General features: G+C 43.6%; 1 protein-coding gene across 3 annotated transcripts in view; it reads left to right on the plus strand.

Annotated features, from left to right (window-relative positions):
• The window catches only part of EPB41L4A (erythrocyte membrane protein band 4.1 like 4A), a 71,908-nt gene that overhangs the window by 34,178 nt on the left and 14,805 nt on the right, over positions 1 to 22,925 (plus strand). For all 3 annotated transcript variants that reach the window (XR_013624903.1, XM_068130204.2, XM_068130203.2), the window contains 5 exons: positions 618 to 738; positions 7,020 to 7,107; positions 7,224 to 7,312; positions 10,642 to 10,705; positions 13,139 to 13,230. Coding sequence is in view for 2 of the 3 variants with exons in the window: in XM_068130204.2 (XP_067986305.2) it covers positions 618 to 738; positions 7,020 to 7,107; positions 7,224 to 7,312; positions 10,642 to 10,705; positions 13,139 to 13,230 (454 nt within the window). In the remaining variant the exon portion in view is untranslated. The remainder of the gene's footprint in view (positions 1 to 617; positions 739 to 7,019; positions 7,108 to 7,223; positions 7,313 to 10,641; positions 10,706 to 13,138; positions 13,231 to 22,925) is intronic.

Here is a 22,925-nt window from a genome sequence, read left to right on the forward strand (position 1 = left end):
TGGTGCATTTCCAGATGCTCCATCCCACTCTCCTGTCAATCATCCACGCTTCGTGCTTGGGATCTTCTTCACGGAGCGCTCCGCTCCTCGCGCTTCCCGCCAAGGCAAGTTCAAGCTGAGAGGACTTGGCTGTTTTATGTGTGGTGCTTGTGTTTAATAAATGAGGTGTTTGTGTTTCATAAATGTGTCGGGATGGAGGGGAAAATATTGGTTATGAGGGGAATCGAGGATAAAGCATGTACTTTACGTGTTTGTTGAGGGTTGCTAATATCTCAAATATGTCTGGAGAGGTAAATAAACCAAATTGGAGCTGTCTAACTGTCTGGAAAGAGAAACGGAATTTCATACTGTGTCTAAAATGTCCAATGGTTACCAGCCTAGTGCTGTGAATGTCGAGTTATAAAAGGGGGGTGGAGGTGGAAGAGGAATGAAAGGAGGAAGAATAACTCTCTATAGCCCTCGCATGCGCATATCTCCGTTCTCCCACTACACAAAATGGAGGACTATGGATACAAATACTAATGAGATAAATAAATTCAGGAACCTTAGTATGTACTTGGATGTGCGTTTTCCTGCGCTTCGCAGAACTGTAACAATATCTTTGTTTGCCTTTGAAGCGGAGCTGGGAGATTATGAGCCTGGAAATCTAGATCCGGGATATGCATCCGTGTACCGCTTCACTCCAAACCAGAACGAGGAACTCGAGCAGAAGGCCGAGGCCCAGCATCGTTGGCTTCGGTGAGGATGTGGTTACTTAACCCATTACATGCTATTTGAACGGTATCTCCTCGTCATTAATAAGTTTCGCTTTATTTTCAACAGGATATGTAGACATGCCAGATTTCTGCCAATGCGTGGACTTTCCCTTTTTTTATTTCTCCCTTACTGTATGCTTCACATACAGCCTGGTGTTGGCTTAGCGGTTAGGGTGCCGGCTTGGGATCCTAGGATCCTGGGTTCGAATCCCGGTCGATCGCTGAATGAATGCCAGGGGGGTTGACTCAGCCTGTCATCCTTCCGAGGTTGGCATAATTGAGTACCAGCTTGCTGGGATGAATGATCCCTGTGTGTACCCCGGTTTAGAATAGGTGCACCGTATCCCTGCGCATCGTAAGAGGCGACCAAGGGTTGGCGTCAGGAAGGGCATCCGGCCATAAAAACATTGCCTCAAACAGGGAACCATGATTGTCATGGGGCCCGCAAGGCTAACCCCCGCTCTAGCAGGGAAAAATGGCCTTAAAACGATCATTCATTCATTCATTCACTGTATGCTTCACAGCACAATGTTCGTGTTATGTTGCCTCTCCTCGCTCTAATGTACTTCACTCTAATAGATCAGTATGTTTTTGTTGGTCATTTGTGAGAAGTTTTGCTCATTGGATTATTTTGTGCCAAGTTGCTCACACAACAGTGACTGACCCGTAGTAGGACTGATGTTGCTGTCCATAAACTAATGTGAAACGCCAGAGTTACCATGCGGTTGGTGGTCATGAAATAGAGGGGCTTGGAATTCCCATCGGTAACACAATAAACACAACGGATAACACGCACGATTCATTTACTAAAATTAATTCGTGTAAATAGAAGATTAAATATTTACTCTTGATTTCGACTCGTCGACACATTCCCAAAGTATTCAAAGTTAGAGTATCTCCCCCGCTCATGTCCGTGAGTGGCCTGCTGGGATACAGCGGCGTGCTTTCATAGGAGGTGAAACACACACTTTACCGGCGAGAGCTCATGCTTCAGATTCTGCGGTTACAGATAAAACTTCACTAAGATGTTATCATGATGTGTGATGGAATACTCGTATTTTGGATCTTACTTGTATTTTGTTTGTTTTGTATTTTGTATACTTACTCATATTTTGGAAAATGATGCTTACTTGCAGCCACCATGTTTGGGCTATTTCTCCATATGCAGATTTCTAACTTTATGATGATGTAAAGCCCCTTTCCCAGAATGACCAGAATAGTCGGAACCCTTTTCTTGAATAGGTTTTTGAGAAATTTAAATATCAACAAGTCAGGAGACTACGATGGTTCATGAGCGAGCGGTATTCAATGACAAAGGTCAAAACCGACATTGAAAATATATAAATATGAATGTATTATCTGTTATGAGACTAGTTAGCTACACAATACCGAAAATTTGGTTCGATTCCGACAACTTTGAAAATTTGACCGTTGTGACCTTGAAATGTCAAAACGAAGGTTACTGACCTTGAAATGAGTTAGAAAATAATGTATAATCAGTTAGGAGGTTAGTTAGCTATACAATACCGAAAATTCGGTTCGATTCCGACAACTTTGAAATTTGACCTTTGTGACCTTCAAAGGTCAAAGGTCGAGGATTCTGAAATTTGTTGGAAAACTTGTATTTCATGATGTATGTGATAATATAAGATCATGTACGACATTTCACCCTATCAGGAAGCGAACAATGTAATAAAACCATCAAAAATCGACTTTTCTAAATTCCGTGACCTTGTGACCTTGACCTTGGGGCGAAAATGAAAAATCGAACTCCTTGGGGCTAGACACATGACATTGGCCTAACCAAATATCGAAACCCCTGTCAGATTCCACCAAACCCCTCGGAGAAGATGTAGCTTGAAATCGATTACCCCCTAAAAAGACATCTTTTTCGGGCGTGGCTCCGCCCACAATGGGCGCAATACGCCCACTCTAGGCAAGACCCAACTAGATCATGATATCAACCTCCCACCCAAGTTTCATCAAGATCGGATGATATCATCGGGTAGTTATGCTGCGGACAGACACACACACACATGACGAATATAGTGGTCACTTGATAACTCGTGAACCAATATTTAAAATGAACCTTTAATATAGTTAGACTTGTACTCACCTGCCACCTGCCAGTTCACTTTGTAACCTTGACAATTGCATCTTGACTGATTACTGATCGTGTCACGAATACATATCACACTTAACTAGGTGTGTGTCATGCCCTCTGTCATGAAGGGTGTTCATTAAGTTATCTGAATGAGTTTGTCGAGATTTTAAGGCCGATTTCTTATATATTTTTAAACACTTGACTGCCTATTCTGGCTAAGCTGTAATATGTTTATTACCCCACGCACGTGAAGAAAAAAGCGGGGTTGTGCAATTGCTTTACTTTGTCTGTCTGTCTGCCTACACGCATCAGTTTATGACCGAGGAACAGCATATTCAAATTGAATGTTTTATTTTGCACACGAATCGGAACATGAATAGGAAGACAAGTTTGTCCTTTAGCAGTACTTTGGCTCTGAATTCATCCCAACCGCACATGTGCTGAAAGGAATGAGTTGATATATTTAATCTGTATGACTGTCTGGCAGGCATACAAAATTGAAAATCATTCCAAACAGGAAACGTGCTGTACTGTTATAAAGGACACAAACAACAGGAACGAATAACGAATGCAACGTGTTGGATTGGGTGATGTAATAAACACTGGGTAAAACGGTGGTTAAACACGAAATTAATTTATTTATACGCCATTACACCTCTTTAAACCTTTTATTTAAATTGACTTATATACTTGAACACTGCAGAGCACAAATCGCCTTCATAATACTGTCATAATTCGAATACTTCATAATTCAATACACTTGAGATATGTTCCTAGAAAATGCTAAGAATGTCGAATCCGCGAATCTGGGGGCATTGTTTCAATGGGAAAAGGGGGATAGATTCCGGGAAGTTCGTGATTCATGAAAAATGCCATAAATGGCAACACTGCGAATGTCGGGGCGTTGTTTCAATGGGAAAATGGGGGGATAGAGTAGATAGGATAGGAACCCGACGTTTGCTTAAAAATTTTTAAAAAACACAACACCAGATACAATTTCCAATGTTTATTGAAGGAATACTGTCATGTCCTTGGGGTTAAGACCCCTGGGTGACGAATGACAGAAACGAGCTTTAACTCCGAGATGTATTTAGAAACTTGGCAGGATTGTCTTTGGTGCACGCGGGAAAGGCCCGAAGCCTTATCTAATCGGGAACACACGGGGTTAATCCGAACCCACAGAACAAAGAAATGAAACAAGACAAGAAATGAAAGTCACAAATAATGATTTAATGAAAATAATGCAAGCAATTAAAAGGAATGTGAGGTAAAATCTATTTCCTAATGTGAAACGCCTCCACTCAGACTAGTATATAAACAAGGGGAAAACGAAAGTAAAAATAAATTATGTTTTGTTTCAAGTCGGCTGGCACTTAGCTTTGCGTCCCCAAATGGCTGGTAAGGCTTGCTGGTCATTGAACCAGAGTCACCGCGTGGGAAATGCACAAGATGGCACAGAACCGCGCCCGTAGCCAGCCGCCGGCGTGAGGCAAGCTAGCAGGATCCCTCTTTGTTTCGCTCATGACCTCCTCCATCTCCAAAGAGCACCACCGTCAACCAACACCCCCTCGTCCAACATTGCAAAAGTTCCAAAGCCCCGACACGTCTCCTCACCAGTGCACCCGAGACAACAGTGCCCACTCAAGACGAGAGCCAGACCGAGAGAAAATGTGACCACCTACAACGAACACCAGCACAAAAGAGAGAGAATGACGGGCTTCTTCTTCCTCCTTTCTCCTCCAAAGCGCACAAACTACGACCCAGCCGAACAACAATGGCGAGCGCCCCACTCGAGCCCACAAGCAAAATCGCACCTACACGAACAAAGGAAAATGGCGCCCTTCTTGTTCGTGCAAAGAGACCGAGTCAGAGCTACAGACTCCTCCTCCTTCCTTCCACAATCGCACACGAACCAGGAACAGCCAGGCCAGGGACAAAAAGTGACCACCTTTCCTGAAAGTCAGCACGAGAGCCTGCCTCTTTTCACCAGCGTCCCAAAAAGTCCAGCCCTCCAGTCACAGGCACAAACCAAAGATAGCCAACCTTCCTCCTCAAGCAAAAACCACAGAGTGCCCAATTCTTTTGTCCAACTCTCCTTTTTACGACCCCGAACTTTCTCGCTCTATGACGTCATGCCATTCAAATGCTGAGCGCAACTCAATCATCCATGGCTCCGACCAATTACGAAGCTCGGGGCATGGTCTCTCCGTTACGAGTTGTCGGGGGGCGGAGTCTAGTCGTCGTTCGGGAAGTATGCTGGTTGTTGGTTAGCCCTGGCGGCGTTGTGAGCTAATAAGTCCATTACATCACTGTTGTTGTTTGGTGGGCTTTTAATTGTAATAAAGATGGAGGGAAGATCACAGGGGGCAAAATACACACTGGGGAATTCATCTTTAAGCCCTATAATTAATTAGCACAAAGCCACGCCCCTTATGGTGACATGCAAACGCTCTTACCCGGACAGACGGCCTACTTACTACATCGAGATCCTTCGCAGCATACGGAGCATTCTAAACTTACACGATTCTAACTTTCCTAAGGTATTTCATGCCTGCCCCCACAAACGTAACAATACGATTGCAGTTTATTAAAAGTGCTTAACCAACCGTACCGTAAAAGTAAAAATAAACAACAGCAATAGCAGGTACCATTTCCAATTCTAGAGCTGCCTGCCTGGCTCTAGAAGGTACCCCTTCTCATTGATGAGCTGCGCGAGTTGAGCAGGGAACGTTTCAGCTGCCTCGTGGTCCGTGGAGGCACAGTCACCTGACAATTTGATGTTGTGGAGACCGTACCGCTTCCTGAAGCGGTCAAACCATCCCCTGCTCATGCAGAATGGACTGGGACTGCTCCTATCTGCATCACCCAGCGCATCACTCATAGCCGCACCCGCATCACTCGTGCCCAGACACGCCATGTTTGATCAATGAGCGGAGTGAAAGGCAAAACACAGGTCTAGGCAGCGGGACGAGAAGAATGACCGAGACCCAGGACACACTGGACATAAGTAGTCATATGGGAATTGTGGGTAGCTGCAGGAGGGGTGAGTATTCTGCCCATTGTTTGTTGGCAAGTGATCACGTCTTACACAGCAGGTGGTAGTTGCGGTGAAGTGTTTCAATTGTTCCACTCGCAGGTGGAACTCAATTCATCTTCGGCAGCTGCTAATGGATGCAGTGAAACGTTTTCATTGTGTAACTTGTGGAGGATAACGTCTTGCATATCTTGTGGTAGATGCAATGTAGTGTTTTTATAGCGCAAATGGTGGGACATGCCACGCAGCTAGGTTTATTGTGCAAATGGTGGGACATGTACGCGCAGCTCGCTTGTAGTGCAGCTAAAAAAAAAATTATACGCTCGTGAAAAACCGTGAAAACTTGAAGCACAGTGCCACAAATGTAGAACAGGTCATGCTCGCAGCTCTTGGAAGATGTGTTTTTTTGCATGCGTCCAGCTACTTTATGTGTGGCTGGTATGTTTTAGAACTATTATGCTCGCGGCTCGTGAAAGATGTTTTTTGGGCCCGCAAAAGCCATGAATACGCAAAGCACAGGGCTGCGAATCTAGAAGCAGGTCACATTTTGTCAAGCGCGAATAGGCGGGATCCGTGAATGTTGAGTCCGACAGTACTTACAAGAACCTCCAGTTTATTGTTGTTTTTTGTTTTGTAAATGAGGCTCATGGAAGAGCAAGTAATGTTTTTATGATTGTTTTGCAGTAAGTATTTGGACAAGTTATATCGGGTGGTGTCTGTAATAGGAGCCGTCAAGTGCAGACCCTGGGAAGTGGGGGTGGCATGAGAGGGTGCAGTAACAGAGTGAAGAAGAGGCAACCATTGTCGCTATGTACGATGTTTGATTGACACTGTGTTCTATGGTGATCAATAAAGTCTCAATCTCCTAAACTGTGACTTAATGTCGTCTTATTACAGTGAATAAGGGCCTGGGAGATGATCATTATTTTATTAAAATTGAAGTATACACTTAGAATACGATACACAGTGTTCATGAACTCCCTAGATTGCTGAAGCATTGAGCTGCTGACTGTTTGTTTCTACTCTGGTTTAAATCCGAAAAAAGTGGTAGAATGCAACAAAAACTGTGATGCTAAATTTTGTCTTCTCGTCATGATGGGTGTTCTTTTTTATTCCTTTTTACCAGGGATCTAACACCAGGAGAAGCTGAGCAGCGTTTCCTTGGAATTGCCCAGACACTGGATATGTATGGAGTTGATATGCACGCTGTTTTCGTAAGACACGATTACTTGATATCTCGTTATCAAAAATAAAACTTTCACTCTACGTATTATTGTTAGAACATTATCCTTGTGTGCCGTGGCATATAAACACTATTGTTTTTCATTAGGGAGAAGACAGGATAAACTATTTTCTGGGCCTCACTCCCAGTGGAGTTTTGGTGTTCAGAGAGAAGGTCCGGGTTGGGCAGTATCTCTGGTAAGTGTTCGAGTAGTGGTCATCACCATGTGGCTTTGCTGGGTTGTCACCTTGTACATCTTGATGGGATACACTACAATTGGCAGATATGGATAAATGTCTCTTAATTTTGTCTTTCGGTGTGTATAAGGGCTTGGTTCCAATCCATGGGTGTTGAAAATCCTGATTATGATCCATGTTATAATTAATCGAAGTGATCAAATAACATGGCTGCTCTACACTGTGGTTGACGTTAAATGTGGGATTTGAAATGATATGCCCGCAATAATTTCCTTCCCTGGTTCCCTCGCATTCTCCCATATGCATTCCAAATGGGATCTGATGAGACTTGCTATTACAAGATCTTGCTATGCTCGATGACTTCCTGTTGAGAAATGTTTTATAACGCAAGCAGTTCACAAATTATGAGGCAGTAAGATACATGGGCACCTGACACCATCTGTTATGTTGTTTTATGGAAAGGTCAGGTCAAATTCCAGTAAAACGACGACAGACGAGCGATGTTCAAGTTCCGTCCACAATGATCTCCAACAGGAAATACTGGATCACATAGTCGCTACAGTTTGTATTTTGCAAATTCTTCATGCGTGTCTGTGTTTTGGTTATCTGCCGAGGCTTACATAGGACGGAAATCGTTTGAAGGCAACATTTTCTTCTTCTTTTGTTCAAGAGCAAGATGACATGGGGGTAAAGAGGCAATCTACTGACAGTGGGACAGTGGGCTGACATTTACACTGAACAAGCTGCAGAAAGAAGAAACAGGAAGGAAAGAGATGCTGGAAGGGAAGATTTTCTGTCTCCATATGAAGATACTTCCTGTACATTATAAAATATTTGCTCAACATTTTAGGCAAGTAGAGAGGATCACGATGATCTTCTCCAAGCAGTATGCCAATGCCATCGTAGCAGCAAACCGATTCTTAACGAAACAGCCTTGTGTTTACGTTTGCAATTTGTTCCATTCCATGCACATGATGCCCCTCTCGTACTCCACAATTGTGCAATTCCCAGGTGTCTTATCTCAGCAATCTTGTTGGACGTCTACATGCGGCAAACGCGTCTACAAATTGCGTATGCATGCTTTGTCAAGGCATTTATCGATGTCGATGTGAATAATGTAAATGTTTGTATCCAAATCAATTTTTTTTTTATCCCTACACGGCTCAGGTCCTTGTAGTGGGGCGGCTTAGCCCAAATATTCAAAAGAATTGTGCATTTTGTGAAACGAGCACCAAATTTGGCACAAATGTACATTAATATGTTGCGAACATTTTCAGATATTGGGCCACTTGAAATTCCGTAATTTTTTTTTTCAAATTTTTTCAAATTTCGTAATTTCAAATTTTTCGGGTGACACCGTCACAATTTCGGTCTTCGAGGCCGGCCGATAGGCAAAGTGTGACCGGAAGGGACGAGGTTCTCCTGACCACGTGGCCCTCGATCTGGGAAGCGAGAGGCGTTCCATTAGTGGACGCGCCCCTCACGCCCGACTTTTGGGCGGCCCCGGCAGGCCGTTTGTTTTGACGTTCCGTGACAGGCCCCGCACCCCCACCTCCGGGCCGACCGGAAGCTTGTGCTGAGTACATCATACCTGAACAACTCAGTGAGGCAGAACACAGCAGTGCACACCAGGGTGACCCCTTCAGTGCATAAACCAATTAACCTGTCCACTGCAGGGCATATAGAAATGAAGTTATTTTCTGCATATAATAATAATATAAGTTCAGTTCTATATAACAATTTCTGTTATCACCACTACCACTACAACTACCACTACTACAAGCTTTGGCTGGAATTTTGTGGACTAACAGACAAACAGACATACAGACAAGCTGGGATCAAAACATTACCTCCTTCCACCATTGAGTGTAGAGGTAAACATCATGGAAATTATATCATGCCCTAGATTTAATTCATGCTTACCCGTGTATTTGCTTCACTGGTTCACAAGGTCTTTTGCATACATGTAATTCAGACTCTCGTCTTCATTGCTGACCACACAATGTTCGCAACATATTAATGTACATTTGTGCCAAATTTGGTGCTTGTATCACAAAATGCACAATTCTTTTGAATATTTGGGCTAAGCCGCCCCACTATATCGGCCGGCCTCGAAGACCGAAATTGTGACGGTGTCACCCGAAAAATTTGAAATTACGAAATTTGAAAAAATTTGAAAAAAAAAATTACGGAATTTCAAGTGGCCCAATATCTGAAAATGTTCGCAACATATTAATGTACATTTGTGCCAAATTTGGTGCTTGTATCACAAAATGCACAACAGGTTTGCTATGCTGCTACACTATTGGTGATCAATTAATTCATGGTTTTTAACCTCCATCGGACGAAGTCCAAAACGGGGGCTTATGAATTATTGGGCTGATGAATTGGGTCTCGTCCGTCCGCAACCATATCTCGGAGATGTATAGACTGATTTTGTTCATACTTGGCACAAAGACAACACTTGATGATACACATATGCACATCGTTTTGTTTTGCGATGCGATCAAAGAGTTTTGTTTTGTTTTGTGTTGGCCAGGTGGCGGCCATTTTTGTTGTAAAAAAAATCTGATGTTGAACGCGTCTTCAACCATTTCTCGGACTTGCATTCACTGATGTTGTTCAAACTTTGCACACAGATAATATGAATGATGGGTTACATATTCACGTCATTGTTTTTCGAGATCGGATCCAAGATGGTCGACTGGTGTCCATTTTGTTACTTAAACGTGTCCCCAACCATTTCTCGACATGCATGGACCAATTTTGTTCAAACGTGGCACAAAAACAATACATGAGAGTATACATATGCAGATTTTGTTTTGTAATCCAAAAATTTTGTAACTTTTGGCCGACTGACGGCTTTAGACTGCATACAGCAAAATTGCTAAAACCACTGGGGCTGTGACATTTTCTTTTTCTTCTTGTTTAAAGTCGAAATTGTTTTTATTTATTTTTTGGGATTATTATTTAAACCTTCACTTTGAGAAGCTCGATGACTTGATAAAGCAATAAGGATTGAATGCTGATTAAGAAACGTGAGTTTTAAAATTGGGAAATGACGTGGAGTTATTTCCTCCAATAGGATGTTCTGCTTCAAATATGGTTCAAAATGACTATCTTTGCGATCTAAGTTTATCCTCATCATTTAATGTTGATGGCCAAATGCTCCCTTTATTTATTTATTAAATGTAATCTTTGTTGTGCTCTTTCCTCCGTTCTTGCATCTCATACTTTCAGGCTTCATGTTCCTTTGTTCACCGGCAGTGTATCGTGTGAACCTTGAGGTTGTGTAAACTGTTAATCTTTCTTCAATCCATATTTTTCAGGCCCCAGATCATGAGGATAAACTTTAAAGGATCCCACTTTGAGTTGAGAGTACGAAGCAAGGATGTAAGTCATTTTGGTTTCGCTTCCATTCTCCATTCTACAATCTTATTACTGTTTCTGCAACCCAGTGTTTATTTTTTTATAAATTGAAGGTTGTGGTAATCTATAGCTATAAATGTCGATCTGTCTGTCTGTCTATTACATATGCACTTCTTCACCTCAGGATGGATTTGAACCTAATTTGTCACAGAGGTAAAAGGTTTTACCAGCTAGGTTTTAGCCAGGTTAGCGGCCCCTCCAGTCTGGGAACCCCTAGGAAAATGATGGGGTGTACTTCCTTGCTGTTGCAGTTGATTTGAATAGTGCCACCTTTGGTGAAGATGAGCACTACAGGATAGATTGAATTTCCCTGGTCAACTGCCTGACTGTCATCTTCTGTGGTTATTCTCCTCCCCACCATGCCTAGCTTTTACTGTCACCGGGGCCATGGACTTTTGCTAGTAATAAATAAAACTTGAATTCCAATCCTCCCCCACTTTCATCTCTACCTTGTGTTTCTTCAACTGAAGACGATTGCAGTTCAGGAAGTTTTCACAGCTGTAATGGTGGGCCCCTGGTATTGGAAATGATGAGACTGGAATGTTTTGTCACCTTTAAATCTCTCCTTTTCTTTTTCTCTTCCCTTTTATAAGGGGTCACATCCAATGGTACCAACCTTCTGCCCTGCTTTGACCACAATACTCCCCTCTGTCCTCAGCCAATATCTCCACTCTCCAAGCACCCCCACCTTATTGATCTCCTTCCTCACACAATCCTCCCATCTCAACTGGGATCTACCTCTTTTCCTCCTACCTTGCTCACTCAACCTATCAACTCTCTTTGCCATTTTCTCTTTCTCCATCCACACCCCAAGTATCCAGCCTACTTCGGCCGGCTTTTTATCAATCTCCCCATCAAGCTCATTTGCACACTAATCTCCTCCCTCAGTTCATCCATTCTCCCGCAGTCCTCCTGATGCAGTTGCTCTCGCACACAACCCCCTCCCCCCATATACTCAAACATATTTCCTTGTCTGATCTCCTTCCCCTCTAATCTGATATTTATTTATTTTCTCTGCTGCCCGACCTACATCACCTCCATTTTCTCCATGCTCATTTTAAACCCATAATTCCTGAATGCCTCCTTCCACTTCCCCAGTTCGTCCTGCATCATCCACATACTCTCCGCCACAACAGTTAGATCATCCGCATATAACATCCTCCCCAGAATACCCCTCAAGATTACCTTTCTGCTTACCAGTTCCATCACCATGATAAACAGGAGTGGGCTGAGAGAGCTTCCCTGCCTCAAACCGATGTACACATTGAACTCCTCCGACATCCTAGAACCAAGCTAAACTCTTCCCTTCGTTTCCTTGTACCAACCTTTTGGTTCCCTTGTACCAACCAACCAACCTTTTATCCCTTCTACCAACCTAACTTCTGCTTCCGACACTTCCATCCATTTCAGTGGCGCCATCACCATCTCTCTCTGGCCAGTGTTGTGGCCCTTCTCCAGATCCACAAACTGTGGTGAATTTAAATTATCATCCAAATAAAGCTTCAAATAATGGAAAACGAAAAGTTGAGCAAAAGCGTAATGAGGTGACCGAAAGCATCAAAATGAATGTCCTGACTGTCGATCATAAAGAGAGAGGGAAAATTGCATTTTCTTTTTAAGGTGAAGGAATGTATTGTGCAGATGATGTGTGGGCAGGAGTTACGAAGACCTCCACAAAGATGTTAATTTGAAGTGAATTAAATTAAAGAAACCATTTTGTTGCATGTCTTAAACAATTGCAGATTGTAAAAGCATGAACTAATGCCAGTTGTTGTTTATTGAGCAAGACTACGATGCTGAATGAAATTGGTGGCCAATACTAGTACAGTATACAGTAACCTGCCTTTGCAACTAGAGAAAATCCCATACAAGCTGGAAGCCTGTCGTCCTTAAAAGTCTGATCTGAGAAGAGCCATTGTGAATGTAGTTGTCAAGGATCGACAGACCAAATGGCCATCTCCGACATGTTGGAAAATAAACTTCCGGTATTTTAAACGATGCGGATTCCTGTCATGGAGTATAAGGAAATACAACAAACAACAGGAGTTATAAGGCCATTTCCCCTGCTAGAGCGGGGGTTAGCCTTGCGGGCCCCATGACAATCTTCTCCATTTTGTGCACAGTAAGCAAGCACAACTGAGGAAAGAAGAAGAATCTTTTATGCTCACATCATAGTCAATTTGAGCTCGCAGGATCCTGAGAGGCGGTTTGTGACCTTGACTTCATAAAGCACCAATATCTTCACGCGATTATTTATCGATTCTTTGATTCCGAAATCATATATTACCAAAATAGTGATGAACCTGCTGCATTATTTGGGAATGAAACATATAACTTCAAATGATAAAGCAAAGTTGATAACATGTGATGTTTCGTGCTGTTGTTAACCTATCACAGAACGGCAAAACGTCGTACTACTTTGAGGCATCAAACAGGACTGCTTGCAAAAAGCTGTGGAAATGTTGCGTTGATAGCCACGCCTTCTTCCGGTGAGTATCAAGTACAGGTATTGCATTATAATACATATTCATACTACAAATCCAAAGGAAGAAGGGTGTAGGAGAAGAGATAGTGAGGAGAGAGAAAGAGAATGATTGAAGGTGGGGTGATTGGGAAACATTGAATAATTATCTCCACCACTAAAGGTGGACCAGATTGAGGTTATGTTTTCACACCTGTTTGTCTGTGTTTTTGAGCAGGATATCTCAAAAAGTTATGGACGGATTCAGACGAAAATTGGTGGACAGGTTGGGTGTGGGACAAGGACGAAAATATTAAATTTTGGTTAAGATCCAGATCCGACAAATTTTTAAGTGCTTCTTCATCACTGAGAGATAGATATGGCCAAAAGCGATATACAGCATGATTTTTCAAAAAGTTGTGGACGGGTTATGACAAAACTTGGTGGATGAATTGGCACGGTGACAAGAACAAGCCGATTAGATTTTGGTTCAGGTCCGGATGCAGATCCGGCAGCTTCAGCTTGCTCTATGTGCTCTTCAGCTTGCTGTTCAGCTTGGCGCAGGTATGTGCTCTTACCGGGTGCCGTTCTAGTTTTTAGTCCCCGTTGGACTTTCCGAAACGGGGGCTTATGGATTGGGTCTTGTCTGTGCGTCCACAAGTATATCTCAGAGATGTATGGACCAATTTTGTTCAGACTGGGCACAAAGACAATACATGATTGTATACATATGCACATCATTTTGTTTCACGGTGCGATCAAAGATGCCGACTGGCGGCCATTTTAGTTGTTAAAACCCGATGTTGAACATGTCCTCAACAATTTCTCAGGCTTGCATTTACCGATCGTGTTCAAACTTGGCACACAGATAAACGAATGACGGCTTACATATGCACGTCATTTTGTTTCGACGTCAGATCCAATATGGCCGACTGGTGGCCATTTTGTTACTCAAACGTGTCCCCAACCATTTATTGAACATGCATAGTCCGATTTTGCTCAAACTTGGCACAAGCACAGCACATGACGACATATACGTGCACTTCACTTTATTTTGCAATAGATCAAAGATAGACCGGGCATTTTAGTTATTTTTTTAAAACCCCGATATTGACCACGTCCTCAACCATTTCTCGGACGTGCATTTACCGATCTTGTTCAAATTTGGCACACAGATATGAATGATGGCTTCCATATTCACGTCGTTTTGTTCGAGATCAGATCCAAGATGGCCAACTGGCGGCTATTTTGTTACTTAAACGTGTCCCCATCCATTTCTCAGACATGCATGGACTGATTTTCTTTAAACCTGGCACAAAGACTATACATGCTCATACATATGCACAAGATTTTGTTTTGTCATCCGACCAAAGATGGCTGACTGACAGCCTTTAACTCCGTACAGCAAAATTACTAAAACCATGGCAGGGGCTATGTATATGTAACTTAGAGTACAGATTAAGCATGATATAATGCAGTGATCCATCGGCCATAACAGTTAGGAGGTGATATTTTGGGGGAAGCCACTCCATGTTGTAGGACAATGTAACAGAAAGTGTACGTACATCGATTTCCCTCCTGGTTGGGAGATGGAGAACTGGCATTGCCACAAAGGCTTCTTCTTCATCAGGCTGACTGATACTGTGGGTAGCAGTGTAGCAGCTGACTGCATTTAGTAGTGGGCTCCTCTATATCTTTCACAGATTACAATAAAGTCCGATTTTACATTTTAAAATATCAATCTCATGATGCGAACACAGAAGGATTCCATGTTCATCTCAAATGCACATTTTGTTGTGTTCATATCATATATGTGGCATGCGAGATCTGAAAAGGGCCGCATTGAAACCAATGTTGACATTGAAATTTATTAATTTATTTGTGCACAAAAAATGGAAGATTGCATTGCCAAACAAAGCTCACAATCTTAGGATACAATAAAACAATTTTACAATTCATTTTCAAATTGTAATTCAAATAGTAAATGATGACAAAAACAATAACAATAGTACAAAAAAACCCATTATCAAACTATCAAAATTGCACAAAGAGGACAATTCAACAACAACTACAGTATCCCCACCACCACCCACTGACCACATCAAACCTCTTTACCTCCTACTACACCTTATCTTTATTCATTTTTTGTGTACAAGATCGAGGCTCGTGTAAGAGCTAACATTAATCACAAAAAAAAACGGACACGTAAAACATAAAGGGAGCGGGAGACAAGATGGGGAGAGAGAGGGAAGCAAGTACAACAGCTGAGAACAGGGACATCGTGAGATCTGTGGGAGGGAGAGGGCTTGGGGGGAGAGGTGGGAGAGGTATAAAACACATGGACACTGCTAGGACATCCAGGAAAGAAGTTGGTATTTCAAAAAAAGTGGATCTGGGGTGAATTAAAGGGGGTAGAAAAGATCACGGTTTTGGATGGGTGAAGATAAGAAATGGTAGTGAACAGCTGTTTTAAAGACCTGGAGGGAGGAATGGGATTGAAGAGAGTGAGGGAATTTGTTTCAGAGGTGGGAGTAAAGAGGAATAAAAGAGTGAAGGTGAGCAGAGTCTTGATTTTGGCAATTTCACCAGAAGAGGGTTGCTGGCAGATCTTGTGCGACCTGTAGGAATATTTGGGGGACAGAGCACAGATAGAGCTGGGGGAGCTAGGCCAGAGAGGATTCGGTAGAAGACAGGAAGGCCACCTACCTGCCTGCGGTGAGTGAGTGAAAGGCCCTCGGAGTTAGCTTCATCGCGGGAGATTCCAATGATTCTGAAAGCCTTAGTTTCAACAGCGTGAAGCTGAGCTACGTGTGAGGCAGAAGCACCAGCCCAGAGGGGAGAGCAGTATTCCATTGAGCTGCGTATGAAAGCCTTGTACGTGGTGAGGAGCTCAGGTTTGCCAAGGAAGGACTTCGCACGACATAGGATGCCCAGTCGGCGACTGGCTTTGGGGGCCAGCTTGGAAATGTGGTTTTTCCCAGGAAAGATCATGGCAGATCGTGAGACCCAAAAGCTTGAGTGACAGAATTTCTTCATGAGGATTGTTGAGAAAGTAGATGGGAGGGTTGGCCAGTCAGTCTTTTTGGAGAGACATAGTAAGTGAGATTTGTCAGTATTGAAAGATATGTTCCACTTGTTTGACCAGTCTGTGATTTTGTCCAGGTCTGCAGAGAGTGAAGAGGCTGCAGACTGCCGATCTGAGGGATGAGGTATGGAGCGGCAGAGAGTGGAGTCATCAGCAAAGAGATGGAGGGGATTTTCCAGAGAGTCGGAGAGATCATTGATGAAGACCAGAAATAGCACAGGGCCCAGAACACTACCTTGGGGAACTCCAGCCAGAACAGGAAGAGGAGATGAGAGAAATCCATTCAGGGCCACACGTTGCCTACGACCAGAGAGGAAGTCCGCAAGCCATGCGTGGAGATTTCCATGGATACCATAGGAGGAGAGTTTGGTGAGCAGAGCGGGGTGCCAGTCCGTATCGAAGGCACGTGATATGTCAAGGGAGACAGCTCTGATTTCCTGTTTGATATTGAAAACCTTCATCCATTGTTGAGACAGCAGAAAAAACGTTATAAAATATACGTTTTGTTCATAAAACGTATTTAATAGGTGGATATTAACCTTCGTTAAGACTCCTTCATGAGAAATTACACTTGTATCTATCTTTCCTTTGAGGATCTTTACCTCCGCCACCAAATGGGGCACCCATTTTATGGACTTCCACAAATTATGATGCAAAATATACAGGAACTGAACAAGTTTTGGTACCCCTCAACATGCATCTAAACCACAAAGAGTAAACTTTCATAATTTTTGTCCGCTTAAACAGATGTAACAGAAAAAAACACTAGGGAAAAAGGCTCTCAAAATTTTACATCATAACACTGACTTGTCTTGTATTACAGAGGTGATTAAAAACTTAAAAGCATTGGGTTGCACCATGTCACAGTGCCCAATGTTTTATAAAGTTATAACAAACCATAACATGGTGTTGTGGGAATGCCTTCCATGGGTTAACATTGTATAGTATAACAATAGTTATTTCCATAGTGCATGTCTAGTGTAAGCGTGAGGCAAAATGATCATATTAGGAAATGCGTCGCCATTTGTGTAGAAAGCCACAGTCTCCCTTCCCTGCATGTCTGTGTCTAAAACTGCCTTGCTCTGAAGCATTGTTAATGTTGGATCCCTCTGTAATCTGTCTTGTATGTGCTTTTTTGGGACACTCCAGGCTGTGGGTGCAAGTTTTGGTGTGGATTGCCATTATTATATAAATTGCATGGTCTATAGGCAATGCACACCTTGACTGACAGCCAAAACACCAATTGGCCGGCGCAAGGCAGACGACGCTGAGCATTGTCATGGGGTGGAGCGCTGCCTGGGGGATAAAGGTGGGGGGAACCAGGATTAGTGAGTTGTTGCACCTTGGACATTGGGGTGGGAGGCTTTGAGGGTTTGCATTAGTAGATAATTGGCTCGGCAGGCATGCCCTGCCACTCAGTGCCTCCCCCCCCCCCCCCAACTGGGACCCCTACAAGCTGCCACAATGGAGCTGCTGTCCCACACTCTGGGCGATCGAGCCCTGCCATACATTCCTCCCTCGGGGCCTGCTGTGCTCCACCGGGCACAGCAATGGTATTATTTGGTCGGTCTTTATGTTGTGTGTGAGGCCTTAAGGTAAGATAACGAAGGATCTTCCATTGGTCCTATACCCGGTACGCATGTATACCAGCCTTCTACCCTCTGTCCTGCCCTTCCTCTTTCTTGATCAATTCCTTAACACACCCTCCCAACCCCAAGTTTTAAACCGCCTTCACCCCCTCTTCCCAGAGCATCAACCCCCTGTCCCAACTCTCTGTCTTCTCTCTGCCCCGCACCCCAACCCAGCTCTATCCTCCTCTCCCTTTTCTTCCTGTCCTTAACAATGTTACACAAGGAACTTTGATGCAAAAGATGGCCATTCGGCCAATCATTTCATTTCATTATTTTTTTATTGTCCACATGAAACGTGAAAAAAATATATCCACTTGCAGTTCAATTAAAAAAGGGTGCATCACATTATTTTCACATGAACATTAAACATAAGATCTGCAGCCATCTTAGCTGCTTAACGTGCAGTGTAAACGAACCTTTTCTTTGTTATCAATGGTGATCTCAAGCTTGTGGAGGAGCTTGTATGTGTAATGTATTTGGGAGGACGACTCGGCCACCCTTGTGCTTTTACATGAATTACAATGACTTGGACCGGTGTGTACCCTGGTTAGAATAGGTACACCGTATCCCTGCCTGTCTTAAGAGGCGACTAAGAGGGTTGGTGTCAGGAAGGGCATCCGGCCATAAAAACATTGCCTCAAAAAGAGAACCATGACAATTACAACGACATATGGGCAGGGTACAGCCCGAAGTGGAGATCGGTTTCTGAGGTTTGGGACATGGAATGTAGGGACAATGACAGGGAGATCAGGATAAGTGGTGGAAGTATTGATCAGAAGAAGAGTGGACATATGTTGTGTGCAAGAGACGAGATGGAAGGGAAGCGGTGTGAGAATGGTGAAGGGTAGGCAGGGACAGAAATACAAGTTTGTGTGGCAAGGGTGCCCGGAGGGCGTGAATGGTGTTGGTGTCCTGTTTTCTGAGGAGTTTGTAGACAGTGTGGTGAGTGTGACTAGAGTGAGTGATAGGTTGATGATGGTGAAAATGATGATTGGAAAGCTCTTGGTGAAGGTCATCTCGGGATATGCTCCGCAGGGGTTGGTCGGAGCGATGAAGAGAAGGACAAGTTCTGGTGTGCGATAGAGAAGCTGATGGAAAACGTGAAAGATGAGGAAGTTGTTGTGGTAGGAGGAGACCTAAATGGACATGTGGGAAGGAGTATGGACGGTTTTGAGGGAGTTCATGGGGGTTACGGATATGGTGTGAGAAATGGAGAAGGTGAAAGGATTTTGGAGTTTGCTGATGGAGCTGATTTGTTGATTTGTAATACTCGGTTCCAGAAAGGGGATAATAAGCTTGTTACATACACGTCAGGTGGGTCGACGACAACCGTTGACTACCTGATGGTGCGTAGGCGAGATAGGGGGCACCTCCGGGACACAAAGGTGATCCCGGGGGAGGAGGCTGTTTCACAGCACCACTTGGTTGTCTGCGACATAAGGGTGAAAGGTGCGAGGAGAACTCGGCGGGTGAAGTACCAACCGAGAATTAAGGTGTGGAGGTTGAAAGAGGTGACAGTAAGAGAGGCATTAAAAGAGAGGCTGAGTAGGGTAGAGGATGATGTGGTTGAGCTTGAACGTGGTTGGATGTCAATGAAAGATAGTCTGTTGGGAGCCGTTGGTGAGGTATGTGGATGGACAAAAGGACCACCGAGGCACTCGGAAACATGGTGGTGGGATGATGAAGTTGGAAAGAGGATTGACGAGAAGAGGAAGAAGTTCAAGGAGTGGAAGAAGGCGAAGGGTACGGGAGCAGAAAAAGCAGAGCATGAAAGTTATTAGGCAGCCAAGAAGGCTGCAAAGAAAGAGGTAGCAAAGGCGCAGGAGGCATGGAGGAAAATGTTCGGAGAACGCTTGGATTCGGAAGAGGGTCAGAGAGTGGTATTCAGGATTGCAAAGCAGATAGCGAAAGAGAGGTGTGATGTGATGGGGGTGAGTTGCTTGAAGGAGGAAGTGGGACAAATCGTTGTGGACCCAGATGGAATTAATGGAAGATGGAAAAGATATATGGAAATGCTGTTGAATACAGAGAATGAATGGGATGGCAACATAGAGAGTAACCCAGTTTTAGGACCGGCAGAGAAGATAACTGAGAAGGAAGTTGAGGAAGCGATAAAAGCAATGAAGAGTAGAAAAGCGAGAGGGCTGACGGGAGTTGTGGGAGATATGTTGAAGGCAGCAGGAATTTGGGGTGTGAAGAGAATGGCAGAGATCTGTAATCTGGTGGTGAAAGAAGGTCGCATTCCAGTGGATTGGGAACTGAGTACCCTCGTCCCTCTATACAAGGGGAAAGGTGACCCTCTAGAGCAGGGGTCAGGAACCTTTTTGACTGGGAGAGCCATAAAAGCCAAATATTTCTAAATATATTTCATTGAGAGCCATATAGTATTTTTAACGTATAATAAATTAAATATGTCTTACTTTTAATGCGACTTCTGGTGCTGCATGGTTTTGCTGATGGCCTTGTAGTCTGGTTCATACGTGGTGAGGTTGAGCTTCATGCAGGTGTTGAGGCTTCCATCAGTTAAACGTGAGCGTAGGTTGGTCTTAATGTTCCTCATATGCGAGAATGACTGCTCACATGCATATGTAGAGCCAAACATGGTCAATACGGCAATACTCACACGCTGCATTGTGTGGTATGTCACAGGAAGCTCGTCCTGTGACACATCTTCTTCAAAACTTCTTCAAAACTTTATCTTCAAAACTAATTTCTGTTTACTTTAAAATGACACAGTATTATTAAGAAATATCACAAGTATTTAAAAATCAGTTCCAAACTGATTTTTTTTTTTTTTTTTTTTTCAACTCAAAATTGTCTGGGAGCCATATGCCGTCACCGGAAGAGCCATATATGGCTCGCGAGGCATAGGTTCCCGACCGCTGCTCTAGAGTGTGGCTCGTACCGAGCGATAAAGTTATTGGAGCATGGAATGAAGGTATTGGAAAGGGTGTTGGAGAGGAGGATAAGGAAGAAGGTGAAGATCGACGAAATGCAGTTTGGATTTATGCCAGGAAGAGGAACGACAGACGCGCTTTTTATTGTGAGGCAGTTGCAGAAGTACATGGAGAAGAGGAAGAAGTTGTTTCTTGGGTTTGAGAGTGAGATGTGCACGGAAGAAGTTTCGGGAACTGAGTGGTGTGCTGATGAGGAGGGGAGTGTCGTTGAAGCTGAAGGGAAAGGTATATGCTGCATGTGTGAGAAGTGTTATGATTTATGGGAGCGAGACATGGGTCATGAATGTAGAGCAGCAACGAAGGCTGGAAAGGGTGGAAATGCGAATGGTTCAGTGGATGTGCGGAGTATCGTTGAGAGAGAGGAAGACAAATGATGAATTGCGAAAGATGATGCAAATAGAGCTTGTGATTGATGCTGTGAAGAGGAACAGGTTGAGATGGTTTGGTCATGTGTTGAGGAAGGATGAAAGTGACTGGTTCAGAAGAGTGATGGAAATGAATGTAGAAGGAAGTAGAGGACGGGGAAGACCGAGAAAGACTTGGCTGAAGATGGTGGAAGAGGAAATGCGGGCAAGGGGGTTAACAAGGAGAGATGCAGAAAATAGGGCAAAATGGAGAAGATTGTCATGGGGACCGCAAGACTAACCCCCGCTCTAGCAGGGAAAATGGCCTTAAAATGCATGTTGTTGTTGTTGTTGTTGTTGTTGAACATTAAACATAAGAATTGAATTTATATTTTTTTTGTATGCTGTACTATACATAGTCGAGGCTCGTTGAAGAGCTAGTACTAGTACAATGAGCGGATCAGGATGCAACAGGTTAAAGGAAACACCAACAGAAGAGTTGAAGGTCAACACAGAGGGAGATGGATAAACAATGGGTGTGGAGTTGAATGGGGACAGGAGAGTATGCATGAGGACAAGATGGAGACAGGAGGAAACTCTAAGGAGGGAAAACTGGAAATTTTAAAGGAGGATGGATTGGGGTCAGGGGAGATGGGGTTAACGATGATAGAAAAGATCATGGGTTTGGTTTGGGGGGATGATCTGAGATGCCGGTTAACATTAGTCTTGAACACCTAGAGGGAAGAATGAGATTGAAGAGGATGTTGAAGTTGGTTCCACAGGTGGGAAAAAGAGGAACAAATGAGTGGAGGTGAGCAGTCTTTCTGGACTTAGGTAGTTTCCCCAAAAGGGTGTTGATGATGGACCATGTGTGCCCTGCAAAACCCTGGGGGGGAGGAGGGGGGGCGAAGAGAAACAAAGCACGGAAACAGCAGAGGGTGCAAGACCAGAAAAGAGGAGGTAGAAGACAGAGAGGGCACTGAGCTGTCTGCGATGGCGAAGTGATAGGCCCATGCACTCAACTTTGTCGCGGGAGGTTCCAATAATCTGAAAAGCTTTCGTTTTTCACAGCGTCGAACTGAGCAACATGTGAGGCAGGGGAGCCAGCCACAGGGGAGAGCAGTACTCCATCAGGCTGAAGATGAGCATTTGGGCACAAATGATAGTCCAAACCAACAGGACCCCATCCCCTCCTCTCTTAATACTCCCGTCAGTGAAGCCACTTTGCTTTACCAAGAAACGCCGGCTACCTTTGCTAGTAATAAATAAGTGGACCTTTGTTTGTTTTTGATGCACCACAAGAGCTATGGAGATTATTAAACAGTGGGTATAATAAATTGCAGTCATTTGGTACCTTGTTTTTTTAACTGAAGGTTACTCCCAGGAGGCCATTTATCCCATCATGCCACTGCGTTACGGCCCTGACATGTTACAATGTACATTCGAACATTATCTGGTAATCGTGTTATTTTATCGAAATTTTGTGGAAATGTCAGATACTGTAGTACTTCCGGTTTCTCATCCACTCACTGAATGGGCCATGCAAGGCATGCAGACTACCTCCTCCTTATAGGTCATTAGGGAACCAGTTGCACTTGTTTTGCCAATCCAAATATGAGATTGTATTTCTTAGGAAACCAGTTTGGTTATGTATTTGTTATGAAACTATGATTTCACCATCCTCATTTTATCATTTTATCACTATC

Source organism: Myxine glutinosa, chromosome 11 (genome assembly GCF_964187855.1).
Source record: "Myxine glutinosa chromosome 11, kmMyxGlut1.1, whole genome shotgun sequence".
Lineage (NCBI taxonomy): Eukaryota > Metazoa > Chordata > Myxini > Myxiniformes > Myxinidae > Myxine > Myxine glutinosa.